We start from the raw sequence: 17,926 nt of genomic DNA on the forward strand, positions 1-17,926 counted from the left end.
AAAAAGAGAACATATGATTTGGTGAAGGTGGGAGGAAGTGCGACAGGAACGCTGCTTTTCTTTGCAGCTGTGTGCTTGGGTGGCCATTAGATGCAATTATTTATTTGTTGGTATTGTCTTGATATTATTGGGTGCTTTTTAAGTTATTAGAGTGCTCGCCCAGTTATGCCTAGGGCTCTGCAGAAATGCACATGAGTATAGGTGGGATTTTTCCAGAACGTCGTCGGTTGCTTATTAAAAGCTCGCTCATTGCTGTGATATCAGCCTGTTCGAAGCAAAATGCAGGGCCATTCCTGCACTTCATTTATTCTGATTGTCTTATCAGAGCAGGATATTAGACAGGATATCATGTTATTTCTGTTGGCCACTAAATGCAGTGTAGCTATTGTGTTGAGAGCACTAGCAGTCTATCAATAAGTGAATCATGGAACGTTATAATTGTGCTTTGTTTTCAATTACAGATAAAGATGATTTAGTGGTTAGGTATCTAGAAAGGAGCTATTTGTAGCGCACACCGGGAGGACACGTATGGGACGCATAGGTGCCAACTACCAACTGAAAGCAGTTGATAATTGGTTCCTGTGTGCCTAGTATGTCTTTCTCGTCATCACCATGTTGCACTGCATTGTAGGTAACGATTTCACACAAACTTGTGCCAAAGACCATGGTTAAACTTGTGCAGTCTAAGTGCCTTGTGTCAATTCTGAACGACAGGTGTAACTAGGGCAACTAGGAATAGCATGCAGTCTCGCACGGTTTGTTAGGATTCTTTTCATTGTGGCTGGTTGCACTGCTGTGCTGCATCTTTCTTACTTCTTGCGCTGAAAATGCTGTGAAACTGGGCGGCAGTACTGTTTAGCTCTAGCTGCCATGTGGAACTGCTTGGCACCCGCCTCCAACAGCTGTATCAATATGTGGAGGTTTTTTGTCTTTGTCTTGTTTCAGTGATTTGGCCAATCATAGCCGTGGGTGCCAGTTTTTGACAAGTTGAATGTTATTACCTCAGTCATGTGCTGAGTGAGAGCAATTGTACAACAGTAGAACTTTACTAGTGGAGTAGTGGTTAAAGTGGTCTGCAGTCATTAAAATAATTTCAAGGTGTTAAATGTAGGGTAGCCTTCATAGCTGGCTGTATGTCATGTAAATTAGTTTCATGTCTGGCACCTGCAAAACAGAGCTTGACTTAAGTGTGCTTCTGATGATGATGATGCCAGGGCACGGAGCAAGTATATGAAAGTCTCTGCCGCCACCAGAGTACGAGGACAAAATGTTGCAATTGGGTGAGGAGTTACGTGCTTGCTGTTCCCAGAGGCCTGCTGACATGCATATGTTGGCTCAAGCCCTCTTCTATTTTCTGTTCCTGGGTTCATGACTGGCACCATGCACACACTGCACAAGAAATGAGTTGCAATTATTACCGGGCTGCGGCACCTTTGCAAGTCTTTGAAAGGAAGCTCTGCAAATGACGCCTGATTTGCCAGTGCCCTATGACTATTGCAGCAAGCATTAAATGTTGTCTGTATACTTCTGCCCTTTTAGAGCCTAGCTCTTAGGGGATCACTACGGGCTTTCGTGGCGGTGTTGGAGCGATGTAACTAGAGAGTGATTCCCCTGGCAGAGGGTGACATCTATACGAGTGCGACGTAGAAGTGCTGCACAGTACATCCAGCCGGTTCATCTACCTTGATGAGTGAGGCACACAGGTGCTGAATGCGCTGCCAGAGCAGAGGCTGATGTCAGGATTCAGCTGTATGCGCATTTGAAGTAGAAGCAGCAATATAAGCTTGAGCAAAAGGCGGCCGTGGTGATGATGCATGCGCTGATACAGACGCATGCAGTGACAGAGCTGTAGTCACGCATGATGATGCACGCAGAGTGAACAACCTACTACGAAACACACATGGCTATATACTAATCGCGATGCAAGAGCACAGAGCAGAACATCCAGCCAGTGCTATCACAGTGAGTAATAGACTGAGCTGCTGAATGCACTCAGAATTGCTGCGCTCAGAATTGCATTACCTCAGGGGTAATGCAGGGAATTTTTGTAAGCTGCCGTGCAGGTGTCCCTGTGTTTATTCTTTTTCTGCCTCCTTGCAGTGGTTTTCAGCCTGATGACTATTGCAGTTTAATTTCAGTAATGTAGCTTGTTGTATTGTTCAGGTCTATGTCAGCATTGCAGCATACTGCCGGCTTAACTTTTAAGTGCGGACCCTGCTCATTGAAAAAAAAAATTATTAATGAAGTCACAATTATGCAATCTTCATTGAACATGTATTTTTGTGCCGATTTTAAGTTAATTTCATGTAAAGCAAGTCCTTGCGCAATATGAAGCCGCCGAGGTGGCTTACTGGTTATGGTGCTTGGCTGCTGGCCTGAAAGACATGAGTTCGATCCCGGCCACGGTGGTCTCATTTCAATGGAGGCAAAATGCTAGACCCCATGTACTATGCGATGTCAGTGCATGTTAAAGAACCCCAGGTGGTCTAAATTTCATGGAGTCCTCCACTATGGTGTTGTTCATAGCCAGTCTCTTTGGGACGTTAAACCCCATAAACCAAACTTAAATATTTAATATGTTAATGCGAGCCTTTTGAAGAGAGCATTTAAAAAATTTCGCTGCAGGGAACTTGCTGTAAATGCTTGCCGTTGGCTTGTCTTGACATTAAAGACTACATGAAGGCTAAATTTAAGGCTAAAAAAAAACGGGAAGAAAAGCTATTTCTGTGTCTGGAGTGGCAACTTAAAAACCCTGTAACTCAAGTTCTATGACAAGCAGAATAATTTTACCCGTATTGCACTTGTTGATGTCAAGACGAACCAGTGGCATACATTTTATCAAGTTCCATGCAGTGAACACCATTAAAAGATCTCTACTCTCGAAAGAACTACATAACATACTGCAAAAGTGCTCAAGGACTTGTTTTACATTTAAATAACATATTTAGTATTGGCACACAAAAATGCATGTTCCCTGAATATTTCTTAATTACGACTTAGGCCTTTGCCTTAAACACTGGTGCCTTTATGGGAGTGAACGCTATCCAGTCTGCCGAAGTGTCTGACACGTGCATGTCTCATTCCAGCCAGCCGTGGGCAGTGCCGAGGTGAGAGCATGGCTGTCGAGTGCATGCCATGGGGCGGGGTCTCTGTGCGGGTCTGCAGCTGCTGTGGCTGTGCAGGAGCGGCATCTGAAGGAGGCTGAGGCCAGCACCAATCCCTTCCTGTCGGCGTCGCCAGAGCCTCCGGCTCTGACCAGCAGCAGTGAGCCTGTGCTGGACCTGTTCTCCGCCGCCCCTTCTGCTGCCAGTGATGACCTGCTCTGCCTGGGGAACCCGTTTGCCGAGCCCAGCCCAGCACCACCCACGGTGCAGAGCCCACAGCAGCAGCAGCAGCAGCAGCAGCAGCTGGCCTTTGCACAGTTCACCACCAATGGTCAGCTTGCTGCTAACCCTGCTTTCACACGGTCAACTCGGGGGGGCAGCTCTGAGTGTGCTTCCTTAGTGGGCTGACGAGTAAGAATGCTCACGAGAGGTGACAAATTGCGTACATTGCAATTGAGGCATGCTGATAAGTTGTGTTCACTGATGAACTTAACAAGTGTTTTGTTTTGTAGATGAGGAGCAGTTAGCAGCACTTTTTTCTGCCTCCTTCTCTCTCTTTTACTGCAGCTTTGATTACCTTTCAATGCATCTCAGCGTTTGCAGAACAGATAACCTATTGGTGCAGTCCTCAAACTGCTCTATAGTGAATTATTTGATTGATTGTTATACTTGATTAATTATTTGTGCACCAGTTCTTCCTTTGGCGAGTGCACTGAACACGGAAACAGGTGTGTGCGCACAGCTTATTTAAATACCATACAGGCTCTTGTAGGGAGCGTTGGAGGTCACTCTGACTGCGACCAGTTGCTGTCTGAGTGCAGGTGGCTTGAAGTTGCTCAGAGCATTTGCCACCATATTTTGCAGCTGGAGGCCAGTTTTTCCTCAGCTTGTATTCTTGCTCTGTGCTATGAGTGCAGTGCTCTCTCCTTCTCCTCGTGAAAATTAGCCCAGTCATTCTTGTTTCATAACAGGTTTCAAGCGTTATAACAGGTTTCAGGTTGATTCATGCCCTACGCCATCAGTCACTGGAGAGAAGATTCCAGTGGGAAATAGTGGGGTTAAAGTTGCAGCCTGCAGTGTAGGTGGCATGCTAATGCTTGTGAACCACGAAGAAAGGTATCCGAGTGACCTGGCAGAAGTGCGGAACTGTGGGCAGTGTCAGGCTGCAGTTTTTTGCATGATGCCAAATGGCAGAAAGCTAATTATTGCGCACATTCTGCAAGAAGGCAGGTAGGCACGGAATTGTGGGTATTGATTTCATGCAACCAGGTACTAGTCGAGGCCACTTCCTTTCACCCCCCCCCCCCCCCCCCCTCTCCTCCTACTCCTCCAATGGGACAAGCCCAGCATCGATGGTGCTTGTCTGGTTTGGGCTGCCCTCAAGTGTGGCTCTACCAATGTGTGCAGGATTCATGTCCCAACCAGTGTCTACGCCCTCGGGCACCTTTGCGTCAGACGCCTCATTTGCCGCTGCTTTTGGATCGGTGCCCCCCGCAGCTGCCTCAGGTAGGCCTTCTCAGTGCTTGCCATACATACATCCGCACAGGCTGGAGCTTGGGAGTATGGACTCCTCTTTGACAGGGCTGTTCACAAATTCGATCCATCTCATCGTGGTTCTTTCCTCTCTCAAGCTAGTTTGCTTGCTAGGTGTCTGGTTGAGGCTTGCATTTACCACTGAACAAAGTGCCAATGAGGCACTGAACCAAATAATTTCAGCCAGGTGCCAAAGAAGACTGCTGCTGATGGTTCCATTGCATTTATGAATATCGGGAATGTGGGAACAATTTGTGTTCATGGAATTAGGGCAGGCATGCATAAAAAGACGGACTCATAAAGTCATGGATTCAGCGAAACCATTGAAAAGCCAAAAACGACAAAGTGGCTACAGTTATGCAGACATTGACTACATTTAAATCCTGCTACAACAAAATTCACGGGACCCATGAAAAATTCCACTAGAGCGGAAACTTTGCTGTCATGAAGTAGGACCAGAACATTGCTAGCTTGGACTGGATAGTTCATGAATGTTCATTTCCAAAAATCTGTCAGCGTTTATCTTTCGCCACTTCTTAATCGGTGTGTTGGCACGATTTTCATGGTGCTCCATAAATTTGTGGTAATGCACGTACCCACCTTATAAACTCTCCTACTACACTTGATATCAAAACACAATTCTCTTTCTCTGCACACATTATTTAAGTACCCTTGCTTTTGTCCTACGAGAGTCCGTGCAGAGGATGTGGTGCCTCGGGGGCATTTTGGCGTGGACAAGATGCACATGCGCTCATGTGCATTAAATTGGCGTCACCGAAATTGATGCTTTGGACGACTCGCCAGGTGTTTGGTTGTTCCGATTCTTTGAAGGCTTTTTGCAACGCGTGGTGTGAACATATCAGCGATGTGTTTTGCTGTTGAGTCTGCGCCTATAACCATAGTCGCTCTGCCATCTGTAGAGCGGTGTCTCTGCCAGGTAAAACAAAAAATAAAAATGTACCTTTAGCACAATGCTAGCCTGCGGCGTACGTCCTGCAACAATGTGCCACCTGCCGGCACATTGTTGCGTGCTGCTTGCTCAGTGTCTAAATCCGCAGCGAAAGAAAGCATTTTGGAACTAGGCACCACTGATTATGACACATCTGAACTTGTTGCCTATCATCATCAATGCAATAACTTCAGTGAAATGAATAGTACACAACCGTTCCATGGTGCCTTTGTCGGTGAAGCGCGCAGAAAAGCCTCAACCCACCTCACACCAACTTCCGAGAGTCGCAAGTGCAGAGACCGAACCTTCGAGGTATCGGCAGAACTGTTGCAGGCAGTTACGCACTGGATTTCATCTTTATGTGCACATGTCTGCTCACCAAATCCAACTTCATAGGAAGTGTCAGCTGCTCTACCGTATTTACTCGAATCCAGGCCGGTACTTATTTTAAAAAAATCGTTTACAAAAGTGAGGGGTCAGCTTAGATTCGAGGGTGCGGTTTTCCCACAACCGCTAGACACGTAATGCCACTTTGTGGCCACAGACTTGCAGCAGCTCGCAGGTTTGCAGGCTCCAGCTTGCTTGTTCGAATATTGTGAACAAAGGTCTCGTCGTTTCGTGCTTGCCTGTGTTCATGGCTACATGACCTCAAGAAGTGCCCGTGTTCACGGCACAATGGCGCCCTCCAAGTGACGCCATTACACTGCGGCTTTTAAGCAAAAGGTAGTTTTGGAGGCGGAGGGAATGTGCACCAGCGGCGGAAGCAGCAAAACGAGCATGAGAATGGATGGATGAGTAGTGCCCTTGTCGGAGATTGGGTGAAGACCGTTTGGCAACGCCGCGCCAGGGCCCTGTTGTTCAAGGAGTCGCTCCTGGTTCTTGATTCCTACCGCGGCTAATTGACAGATGCCACGAAGTCTATGCTTTCGGAAGGTGGTACGGACATTGCGGTAATACCCAGAGATATGACGGTGTTATCAACAAGCTGTTTAAGGATGGGCTGTGGAAGCATTGCAATGACTGGCTGATGCAGCAAGGCCACCAGCTCACACCGACTGGATGCATCAAGCGAGCTTCACTTAGCCAAGTGGTGTACTGGGTCGCTGCGGAATGGGACGAAATTCCGGTTGAAATGGCTGCGCGGGCCTTCCGAAAGTGCGGGATCTCGAGCACACTGAATTGAAGCGAGGGCAGTGCACTGTGGGAAGAAGGCAGTGGCAAAGAGGACAGAGACGTCACTGAAGAGGACGATGAGTGAGCATTGGACATGCCAAGACGAGTATTGCAAGTGCAATAAAATGAATATTCTAGTCCCAGTCAATGCCTTTTTTACATTCGGCTTACATTCGAGGTAATTTTCTGACTTTCTGAATTTCGAGGCTGGCTTAGATTCGAGTAAATCCGGTATTTTTGAAAGCAAACCGATTTCGGAAGCAGTTTTTGATGAAACCGAAAGAGGCTTAGTATTTGGTTGCAAAAAACAAATGGCTGCTTACTCAAAAAATTTCTTTGGTGCGAAACTATGCTCCAAAAATTGTTTGTTTTGGTGTTAAATAACTGCATAACCATGTATGCTCACAGGGAATTTGAAGTACTTCGCTGTGGCAGAAATTTCGTAGTGTGGCGGTTGTGGGGCTTGACTATAACTCTGGAATATTTTTGTGGTAACCATGTCGCAAGGACTCTGAACCCGTTTTTCTTGAAATGTGCCTTTATTTTTGTCAGAGTAGTTAATTTTTGTTGAACATTTGAGATTTGACGCAATGAAAAGAAATTTAAAACTTTTTATTTTAGGCTTATAATCACAGTTCCAACTGTGTGAAGTGTGCCTTTCCGCACTCCTGTTTTCGGGCATATGGAGAAAGCTATTTCAGAGGAAAAAGTGCGAAGTTTACAATTTTCTTCAAAACTTTGAGGATTTTTTGCAGCCACTGTTTCTTTGCCATGTCTATGCAAACTTTCATGAAGGTATTTTTGCATTTCTACATCTTATTATTACAACTTCTGGAATCTCACCTAAACTTGAAATTTTTTAAACGGTCAGTCCACTGAAAGTTGAAATACTTTGTCTGTCTCAAAACACCACTTATCTCAGTTAATGTGCCTTTACGGCTTTAGTTACAGAAAGTTTACTGTGCAGCTATAAACCCTTTGATGCCTAAAATTTTACCTTGCTGTTTAAGGAGCTGAACACTTTGCCAGTGATTTACTGTGCATAAGCAAACAATTATGGCATCACAAAAAATGACCTGTACTTGCAGCTGCACAATGAGGAGTTTCCAAGAAGTTTTTTTTTCTTAATCGCACATTCAAAAACAATTGCTAGACAATGTAGATGCAATATTCAACCTCTGTGCTCTTCTGAAGTGATTGGAGTATGATGTCTGTGTTGTAAAAACTTATGAAAGAAGCCAACAGCCACAGAAACCAAGGGGCACAGGGGATCTTTTTTTTTAAATTTATTTGTTTTGTGGTGTTGATCAATTTAGAACATTACTGAATATGTTGTCGCCTAAAGCTAATTTATTAGAAAAGCAGAAGAAAAAACAACCACCTGCCGCCGGTGGGATCCGAACCCACGACCTCTGAATTACGCGTCCGGTGCACCGGACGCGTAATTCAGAGGTCGTGGGTTCGGATCCCACCGGCGGCAGGTGGTTGTTTTTTCTTCTGCTTTTCTAATAAATTAGCTTTAGGCGACAACATATTCAGTAATGTTCTAAATTGATCAACACCACAAAACAAATAAATAAATTTAAAAAAAAAATCCCCTGTGCCCCTTGGTTTCTGTGGCTGTTGGCTTCTGTCATATTTATAACGAGCCCCTCATTACCCTTCCCTTGTTTGCTTAATTGTAAAAACTGTTTCCTGTGCCTTGTCACTCTTTTTTGTTCGCATCACTACGGACAGAGACTAGTGCTAAGGCATCACTGTGCACAGCTGACAGCGTGGCAACTTTTCTGCGCGGTTAGTGCCCGCAGTGCATTTGTTGGCTTGTCACAGACTAGTGCACTTCGTTGGGTGGCCCTGAAAGCCTGTATTTGGCTAGCGCTTCTGAAGGTGCTGCACACGGACCTACTGAGTGGCATGGAAAGCAAGTGACGCTTCCCGTTCACTGTATTTTGGCTGCACACCCTCTGCACTGCTTTCCTCAGGTTTTCACAGTACCTGCCTAGAGAAATTGGTGTTGCACGTGAAATCGATGAACCATTAGTGATGTTCACTTGGCTGGGTGCGGTCACTGGAATTCTCAAGGGGCTCCACTGCGGGTATTGCGCTTTTGTTTGATTTTCTCGCTTATGCAAGCACTGTTCCCAATAAAAATAGCATATTTGCAACCTTGGAACACTAATCTTTCAATTTAGCTGTCGAGTATTTGCCTTCAGAGTCCCTTTAATTTCACTGTGCTGTTAAATGGACTTGGGATTGGTGGGGGGAGTTGCAAAAGCTGGTACAGTTCATCTGCTTTGAGTCAAACTGCCGGTGTTCATTAAAACACTCCAGTGTGCAGTGACCTTGCTGCCGTGAACATAGGCCTCCTTCATTGCCCCCTGCTAAAAGTTATAGCTCTTGATAACTGTCTTGTTTACCGGGATGAAGGTGCATTTCAGGACATAAACATCTAGAACTTTTTGCAAAAACATCAGGTAGTTAACGTCAGTACTTGGCATTGTGTATAAAATAAAACTAATTGGACGCTGGTTCTAGCTTCAGGAATAGAAAAACATTGCTAATTATTATAAAACTTCTTATTGCTTGTAAAACCAATGGTACTCTTTCAGCATGCTTTAATTGAACTGCTGTGCAGGCTATGGTTGGATTCTTTGTTTTTAGAAACTGATAACGTAAGGTGCTTATGGCCAAGTCTTTTATGCTGCATTCTGTCATGCTAAAATAGTTTACGTTTGTTGCTTGGTTATTTCAGTTGTGTGGCTTCGTGTTTGGGCGCGTGAGTGCACTCTTGATGATCACGTGCACTCCTGTCCTTTGGAATCCTTTGTTTGCTGCTGCTTTATTCACCTGCTGTCAGGATGGCTGTTTGTTTGAGCCCCCCTCCATTTTTTTTTGTCCCATGTGAGCACTCAGTTGGCAGCAGTCAATGACCAGTCTCTTCAGGGAGCCTCAGAAGTGCTGTCACGAGGTGTGCTGCTCTGTTAGGCCACACTGTGGGGGTTGGCTGAATGGCCAGAGTAAGCTTAGGGAGCCTGCGACAGAGGAGGGGGGGTGCTGGCAGGGAACCTTGCTAGATCATGCGCCATCCCCAGATGAGGAAGAGGAGGTGCGACCCCCGGTGGGTGGGCTGACACTGCCCACCCTTGAGCCCCCGCCCCCCCGTTCTTCGTCACCGTCACCCACGGCCGAGTTGATGCGGGGCGCCGGCACCACTCCTATCCTGGCACATATGCCGGAGCCTGGCTTTGGCGATCTGGACACCTCAGAGGAGCCCTGGCATAGTGAGCCCTTCGAGCCAGCCACCAGTGGTGCCGGCTGGCTGGGCTTTGACCAGGGCCAGCCACAGGAGGTCGCCTCCAGTGCCATGCCCAGGCCAGCGATGGCAAAGCCACCTGGACCAGCCATGCCTGGCACAGCGATGCCCGGTGTGGCAATGCCTGGCGGAGCGATGCCTGGCGCAGGGATGCCCGGCGTGGCAGCAGCCAGTTCAGGAATGCCTGGTGCAGCAACGACTGGTGCAGCGATGCCTAGCGCAGCAATACCCAGTGTGGCGATGCCTGGCACAGTGATGGCCAGTCCAGCAATGCCGGGTGCAGCAATGGCCGGTTCCGCGATGCCTGGCGCAGTGATGGCTGGTTCCGCGATGCCTGGCGCAGTGATGGCTGGTTCCGCGATGCCTGGTGCAGTGATGGCTGGTTCTGCGATGCCTGGTGGAATGATGGCCGGTTCTGCAATGCCTGCCGCTCCTATGGCCGGTGCAGCAACAGTGGGTGGCACACCTATGCCTGGTCCAGCTATGGCCAAGCCACCAGCCAGGCCTGCATCGGCTCTGGATGATCTCAACTTTGCCATCCAGCAAGCCATGGGCGGTGCCTCATCACCTGCTCACAGCGCAGTCCCGTCAGGTGGCGCAATGTTGCGCTTTGTTCACCTTGGTTGGCATGGAATCCTTGGTTCTGTTACGTTTGGTTGCCGTTTGTTGAGTTTGCATCCGGTTATCGGCGGTGGTGAGTGTGCGGCTTGAGGGCAGCAACAGTCTGTGCTTCTCTTTACAGGCATGGATTCGTTTGGAGATGTTCTGCAGCCTCGGCCATTAATGGGTGGGCTAGCCAGCCCTGCAGCCCCTGCGCCCTCCGAGAGCCCCTTGGCAGCTGCCTCAAAGGCACCCGCTTCCACAGGGGGAGGCCTGCTGAAGGGCGACTTGGATGCCACGCTGGCTAGTCTCGCACAGAACCTGGACATCAATGGTCCCAAGCAGGCTGCGGCACGCAAGTAGGTTTCTGTTGACCTGTGCATGCATTGTAGTTCTTTACACGGGGTGTCAAGCACAAAAGGCCAGGTCTCCTAGCTACTTCTTGACCATCAGAATAGTATAGTGGCGAGCTTTCTCATTAACAGATGTCAGTGCACATTAAAGAACCTGCAAACCTGTTTTTTTTTGTGTTCAATTTGCTTTTTTGCACAGATTCACTATTCAGGCCACAGTGAAATAAATTGTGCAGTCTACTGTCACGAGGCTATAAGAGTTATGAGGGAAGCCACGCTTAGGGCTCCAGATTAATTCAAAGCACCTGGGGTTCCTTGATATGCACTGACATTGCACAGAACACTGGCTCTTTTTGCGCTTCGACTCCATTGAAACGTGTTTGCCGCTGCTGGGATTGAACCAGTGTCCTATGGCACAGCAGCCGTGTGCTCTGACCACTGAGCTATCCAGGGTTCAAAAGTACGGAGGTCACGATATCGGCGAACGAAACAGTTATTGCCTTTAACGGCGGTCAGCACTCTTCATAGTCCTTGTGTATCAGCCTTTGCTTTCCAAAGAACCTCCTACATAGGCACACTCGATGCGAGAAGTAGTAGTAGTAATAAACTTTATTGACCTTTCTGTGTTACTCAGGCCGTCTTCCTAGTTCCAGGATCCCGTTGACGAAGGCCACTTGCCAGGCTTGGTGAATGAGCTGGCACTGAAACGGCAGCTCTGAATGACCAAATTTGGTCTCCTACTGCTCTTAGCTAATTTCTGTATTTTTTTAGAGTTCGAGTTGCGCTGGACAGTTCCAGAACATGTGGAAGACAGTAGATGTCCCTCCACTGGCCTGGCACCCTTCTGTAGAATATAATCTGGCAGAAGGCGTGGTAGCGAAGCAAATTTTGTTCGGCGATCTCATGGCCTCCAGCAGTTTTCACCCTCTAAATTTTGGTGCCACAGCACACAGTGGCATGAAATGCAGAAAATATGCCGGCAAAGTTTATAACAAATTCATAGGTGCATAATTTGCACACGACTTTCGAAAGATCAATGGAGCGTTTTGTGGCAGAACTTTATTAAGGGTAACATAGCCACTTCAGCAGGCGCACTGCAATTGTTCGGTACTCACATCCACAGAGCCCCATTTAGAGCCTGAAGTATTTTATCTTTTCGCGTGCTTGCCGGTCTAGCTTTCCTTGCGATCGTCAGCCACTCTGCATCATCAATGTCGGCACGAAAGATCAGCTCAGGAGGAGGAACACCAGGGGCATTTTACAAATCATTGCACTAGGCGCTAAAACGTCGCAAACTTCGCTACTGAACAGTCGCACTAATGGTTTCCTTTCGCTCTTGGCGCTCATGAGTGGCGTCTAATCTCTGCTACCATGCACGAGAGTGTGGGGCCGATTCCTGGCTACAGAAGCAGTATGTGTGATGCAGGTGAAATGTGCAAACACCCTCAGAAAACACATCAAAAACCCATTGCTGCACTTAAACAAGCACACATACACCGCGGCACCGAACGATCCTGCATTACCTTCATACGGCCGCCGCATCTCAGCGACTAGACAAGCCTTTGATGGGTGGCGCCATCTGTCCGCATTCAAGAGAAGCATGAGGTGCGACTAACAAGATCTGGTCACGCCACCGGACGCAGGGTCAGAACCTAAATATGTTCTTATACCGTGCTCCGGACCTATTGCGCTGCCTTCGGGAGAAGCTTCTGCCACTTCTGCGGTTGTCCTCCGACATATATGCTTTCTTTCTTTGCATTTGTGAGTTGTGCTGCTGTTCTGCTGTGCTGCGTTGTTGCACGCTTGATGCTGCAAGATTACAACATTGCAGCGGCAAACCCTTCTGAGGAACATGCAACTTGCGGACGCAAGATTTGCCTCCTCCTGGATAACTGTTCTGCACATCGCTCTAGTGTCTCGCTCAAAAACGTTGAGCTTTGCTTCCTGCCACCAAACACAACGGTTTTACAGCGACTCATCAAGGCATCATCCATGCGTTCAGCCTAAGTTACCAGAAGTGTATGGTTGAGCAGCTTTCAGTGAAACTACTGGTTAATGAGCTGAAGATCAACTTGCTGGTCGTGATCAAAATGATCAGTCATGCCAGGCATAACGTGACTCGAAACGCTCGAGACCACTGGCTTGAGAGGGCTTCTTTTACGTGCTGGACTGTCATGAGGGCGTGCAAGCTTCCAGTGCGGTGCGCACAGCACAAGATGACAGTGGTGTTGCCATGCTGTGGGAACTCGCTGTTCCAGGTGCTGTGCCAACAGAAACTGCCTTCAAGAATTTTTTTACTGTTTACGACCACATAGCTGTGATAGCGAACCATGCGGACTTGGAAATTGTTTTCAGTGTGCTGGTCCCACCCCTGAAGGCCTCTGGGCTACTCCGGAAGGTGATCTTCCTCACCAGATGCTTCTCAATGCCATTTCTGCTACCAATGTGCTGCGATGATACTGCTCGGGAATACAGGGCAGCGGACAGTTTATTAAAATCTCGCGTGTCGAAAACTCTATTCTCATTGATGGAGCTATACGCAGTGTTCAAAAAAAAAAAAAAATCTGTCTACTGCAAATGGGTGTACATATCTTGCCAATAAATTACTTTTGGAGTAGAATTCATGGGGAGTAGCATAGCTCTTCTTCCGTCAGCGCGTTTTCGCATCACTTATGTTTATGGTTTGGTCAAATGTTTAGGGGAATCGCCCAAGGTGGAGTAGATTTGTAATAAGGGAGTAATTACTCATTGGCATCCACCCGAGCGCAGCCATACGGCTACAAAGGAAAGCTAAACAGCTTTCTCAGAAACTTCGCAGTTAAAATTCGTCCTGGTCCGGGGTTCAAACCCGGGACCACCGCTTCACCGGAGCAATCGCTCTACCAATTGAGCTAACCGGGACGGCAAGCTTATGGTAGGGCGAGAGCGAATTGATCAATAACTCGAAGTGGGAACTGTGTTGGTCGAATGTTTAGGGGAATCCCCCAAGGTGGAGTAGATTTGTAATAAGGGAGTAATTACTCATTGGCATCCACCCGAGGGCAGCCATATGGCTACAAAGGAAAGCTTTTACAGTGGGTTTTTACAGGCTATGAGGGACGTCGTAGTGAAGGGGGCTGGTAATTTCAACTACTACTTGGAGTTCTTTAATGCGCACTGACATTGCACAGTACTCAAGCCTCTAGAATTTCCCTCTGAGGCATCGCGGCATTTGTGCTGCCCTGTTTACTGCCAATTCGTTATATACGAGGCTGCAAAGTTCATTATAAGCAGGTTGAAGTATATAAAATTCCATATATCTGACAAATCGTGTTGAATCAGTTTGTTTTACTGTGTTCGACTGCACTTTAATGTCTAACGCATTATTTGAAAGAATGCAATGAAGTTGGGGGTCTGTAGTCCTTCAAGGTGCAGCTTTAGTGCTCGCAAAGTTTTTGTCACGCCTGCCATTGCGCGCACGTCAGAGGTGCGTGGGCGGCAGTGCAGCATGCAGTTCTGGTTTGAGCATGGTTATTTTTACGTCCGCTTGCTATGCTCGTCATTCCTAGAAGCAGTCATTCTTCAGGAGCCTGTTCGAATTAACCGGTACAGGGCCCATAGCATCCGAATTGGCAGGTGTTCGATGCCATAGAACTTGCGTGGCAGTTGGCCTGTATCTTTGGAAGTAAATTCATTGACCCGGTGTCATTGTGGTGATAGTGCGGTGGTTCTGCTGTGTATTTTTGCAGGACTTCAGGTGGAGGCCACCAGTGGGGGTCACCCAAACCAGCCGGGAAGACTGGTGGCACTAACTGGACTCCAGCAGGAGGGGCATGGGCTGGCGGTGGCTCTCCACAGCACCTCTTCCAGCCACAGCCGGTGAGACCCTTTGCCAACAGGAACTGTCTTGTTTTGTTAGGTGGGGATCTACATCGCTAAATGCACCTCTTACATGCTTCTCATTCACCATGATTTCGAAAGGCCTTGCTATGAACAGCATGTGTACGTAGACGACGACTCAGGAATCGTTGTGTGTCAGAGCTTTTGGGGCCTATGTGACCAATGTTTCCTGATAGTGACGTTGTAGCAAACCACGGCGCTCAGACTGAAACCGAAATTGCCCAATATAAATAATGCAATAATAAATTATTTACCGCGCATGTATGAATTGCGCAGCGTGTATCACGCGTTCTGGGGCAATACACAACGTTTGAAACAAAGAACACTCCAACTGAAAATTTGATGTCTCCACCCCTTTAAGAGGTGCATTTAGCGACGCAACAGTCAATTAGGATGAGTGCCTTTGAGCACCACTGAGGTGAATTTAGGCAGACCTTGTTTAGTACGTGAATAAGCTTCGAGAATAATATCCCCTTGAGGAGCGTAATTTCCTCATTCCTCACATTTGTTTAAAAATATACCATTTTCCGCAAATGGTAGAGATGAACAGCGTCTCTGAGCATGTAGTCGTAGGCTGAGTAGGCACCCACGCAGGACTCAAGTGTTCACTGTAGTGTGAGGGTGGCAGCTGATGCCAAGCTGTGCATGGTGGCTCTTTGCCTGCAGACTATGGCTGCCACGGCAGCAGCAGCAGCAGCCCCCGTGGCGGGAGCACAGTGGGGGGCACCTATGGGGGCTGCCTTTGGGGCCACGCCCCTGGTGCCCTTCCGGCCACCTCAGATGGGGGCACAGCCGCCGCTCATGGCACCCAACCTGTTTGGCGCCCCGGCACCTGCAGCCAGCAGCCAGCCAGCCGTCAACGACCCCTTCGGCGCCCTCTGAAGCTTCAGGTGCGATGGTACCCATTGTCAGCGAATGCTCCAAATGTGTCCGCAGCAGGGCATTGCTTCAGCACGTGGCATAGCTACTGTGTATGGTACCTTGTGCCGCTTAGTGTAATTTAATTTGTGGTAGTAGATCTGAAGAAAGCTTCGCGAATTATGAAGTGAAAGCTTGTTATGGGTCCCATTTTAACTTAATTGGCAGAGGAAAGTCTGTGTCCTCACAAAGGTAGTCATTTTTGGTTGTGTGTAAACCATAGGAAATCAATAGAATGAATCACCTTCCATGTACAGATGCCCATGTACTTATTTGGAACAATGAGAATGCAAAAAGGCTAAAGCACTTGGAAGTCTAGCGTGCAGCCGTGAGCTGAAGGGCACGCCTTGTACTTTACTTTCCTTTTTGGCATGCCTAATGCACCACCCATCGAGGCCAGGCCACTCTTCAAGGTAGTGGGGAAATTGAGCTTTTTTTGTAGTTTCGGTGTTCCGAAAACTTTTTTTGCGTACCTGTATGAATACGCTTGTGTAAGGTTGCCACATATTTCCTACTGTCGACACATGATTAGCTTAATAGCGTACAACGAAGCTGTCGGGAAGCTTGCAGTACATGCATCTGCCTCCTTTTTTACGGACACCTTGTGGTGGCGCTGTTGTTGTGCAGGTGCGGAGCCCCCACCCCACCCCGACCCAAGAGGAGCGACAGACGGCTAGTCCCCGCAGTATTCCCTCCCCCAGAGGTTATTTATGTGTGAGAGAGAGAGAGGGCGCAGGAGGCTGCGGAGTGTTTGTGCATGCTGTACATTTTTTGTTTTCCGCACATCCCCGTGCTGGCCAGAGATGACACATTCCACAAGTGTTGCTCTCCCTGGACCTGAGGAGCAGCCCAGCTTTAGGAATCCTCCCCCTCCAGCTGTTTAGCAAGCTAGGCCACACCCTGCTGTGATGTACTTTGTGGAGCATGCCAAAATAAATTTGTTGCCTTATTACAGCCCATTGTCAAACTGCCTGCACTGCAGATAGAATGCAGTAACTGCTAGTGGAGGACTGCATCACTTTAAATGAGTGTAGACACCTCGTTTAAGGGGGGACACTGGTCTTGAAAAGAATATTTTATTAATTTAGTCATAGTTATGAAATTTTCAGGGCACATGTAGTATTTTTGTGCGCTGATTCTAGATATGTCATTTAATTTCATGTGAAACAATTCCTTGAGCACTTATGCACTTTTTATGCTAGTACAGTGGAACCTCGATTATACGTCCCCCGGTCATGCGACGACCCGCATTTTACGACGAATTTGTGCGGTCCCGGCAAAACCCCCATAGAGACAATGCATTAAAAACCTCGGTTATACGACGCAAATTTTAGAAGGACCCCGCTTCGTACGACGGCTGGCTCGTACCGTCCGTCAAAAAAGGTCGTCAGCAAACGCAGGCCGGGATGTACCGTATTTTCGCGATTCTAAGCACCCCCCCTATTTTCGGAAAAAAATTTCTGAAAAAAAAAAAACTTTGCATGCGAATCTAAGCACCCCCGTTTTTGCGCGGAAGAGAGCGTTGCCGAGGCCGCCAAGTGCACTTGCTCTCTTTTTCGTCGAGCCTGTGCAGTCGGAGTCCCGAAGAGGCGCGGCCTGCGCGTTGTTGTTGCGACTGAGAGAAGGATGAAAAGGAAAGTGCGCGGGGGGGGGGGGGGGGGGGGGGGGGGGGGGGGGGGGCCTACCGGCTCGAGCCAAGCCACCACCGCTGCCAAGTGCAGATAGAGGAGAGTTAAAAGATCAGAGGAAAGATAAAGAGAAGAGATAAGACTCGCGTGGCAGCAACAGATGCGTCCGCAGGAGCGGGCGCTGATGAAAAAACAGATAAGCGGGGAGGCCGCGGCGCTCGCCCAAGCGAGGACAGCGGCGTCCACGGCGCTTTTTGTAATGGAAGTAATGGATGCCATGTGCCCCAACGATAAAACTTCCCACGAAGAGGAAGTGGACAACGATGCAGAAATTTGCGCTCCCATTCCTAGTTACGCGGACGTGTTGCAGAGCGTCGAGAACATCCGGCGCTTTGCTTGCGCGCGCGACGATGTTGGCGACCTACTGCGGGACGTGGCAGCCCTTGAAAGAAAGTTGATGCGCCGAGGTTGGGCAA

General features: G+C 48.1%; 1 protein-coding gene across 7 annotated transcripts in view; it reads left to right on the forward strand.

Annotated features, from left to right (window-relative positions):
• The window catches only part of lap (phosphatidylinositol-binding clathrin assembly protein lap), a 32,040-nt gene extending 15,269 nt beyond the window's left edge, over positions 1-16,771 (forward strand). For 2 of the 7 annotated variants that reach the window (XM_089571442.1, XM_089571444.1), the window contains 8 exons: positions 3,087-3,107; positions 3,183-3,435; positions 4,512-4,610; positions 9,852-10,664; positions 10,815-11,031; positions 14,754-14,883; positions 15,571-15,794; positions 16,450-16,771. In XM_089571442.1, coding sequence (XP_089427568.1) covers positions 3,087-3,107; positions 3,183-3,435; positions 4,512-4,610; positions 9,852-10,664; positions 10,815-11,031; positions 14,754-14,883; positions 15,571-15,786 — 1,749 coding nt within the window. In that variant the 3' untranslated portion in view covers positions 15,787-15,794; positions 16,450-16,771. Of the gene's footprint in view, positions 1-3,086; positions 3,436-4,511; positions 4,611-9,851; positions 10,665-10,814; positions 11,032-14,753; positions 14,884-15,570; positions 15,795-16,449 lie in introns of all 7 variants that reach the window. The other 5 variants (XM_089571440.1, XM_089571441.1, XM_089571443.1 and 2 more) reach the window with 4 other exon arrangements.
• Positions 16,772-17,926: the final 1,155 nt, after the last annotated feature.

This window comes from Amblyomma mixtum, chromosome 2, assembly GCF_055824585.1.
Source record: "Amblyomma mixtum isolate Tamu chromosome 2, ASM5582458v1, whole genome shotgun sequence".
NCBI classification, from domain to species: domain Eukaryota; kingdom Metazoa; phylum Arthropoda; class Arachnida; order Ixodida; family Ixodidae; genus Amblyomma; species Amblyomma mixtum.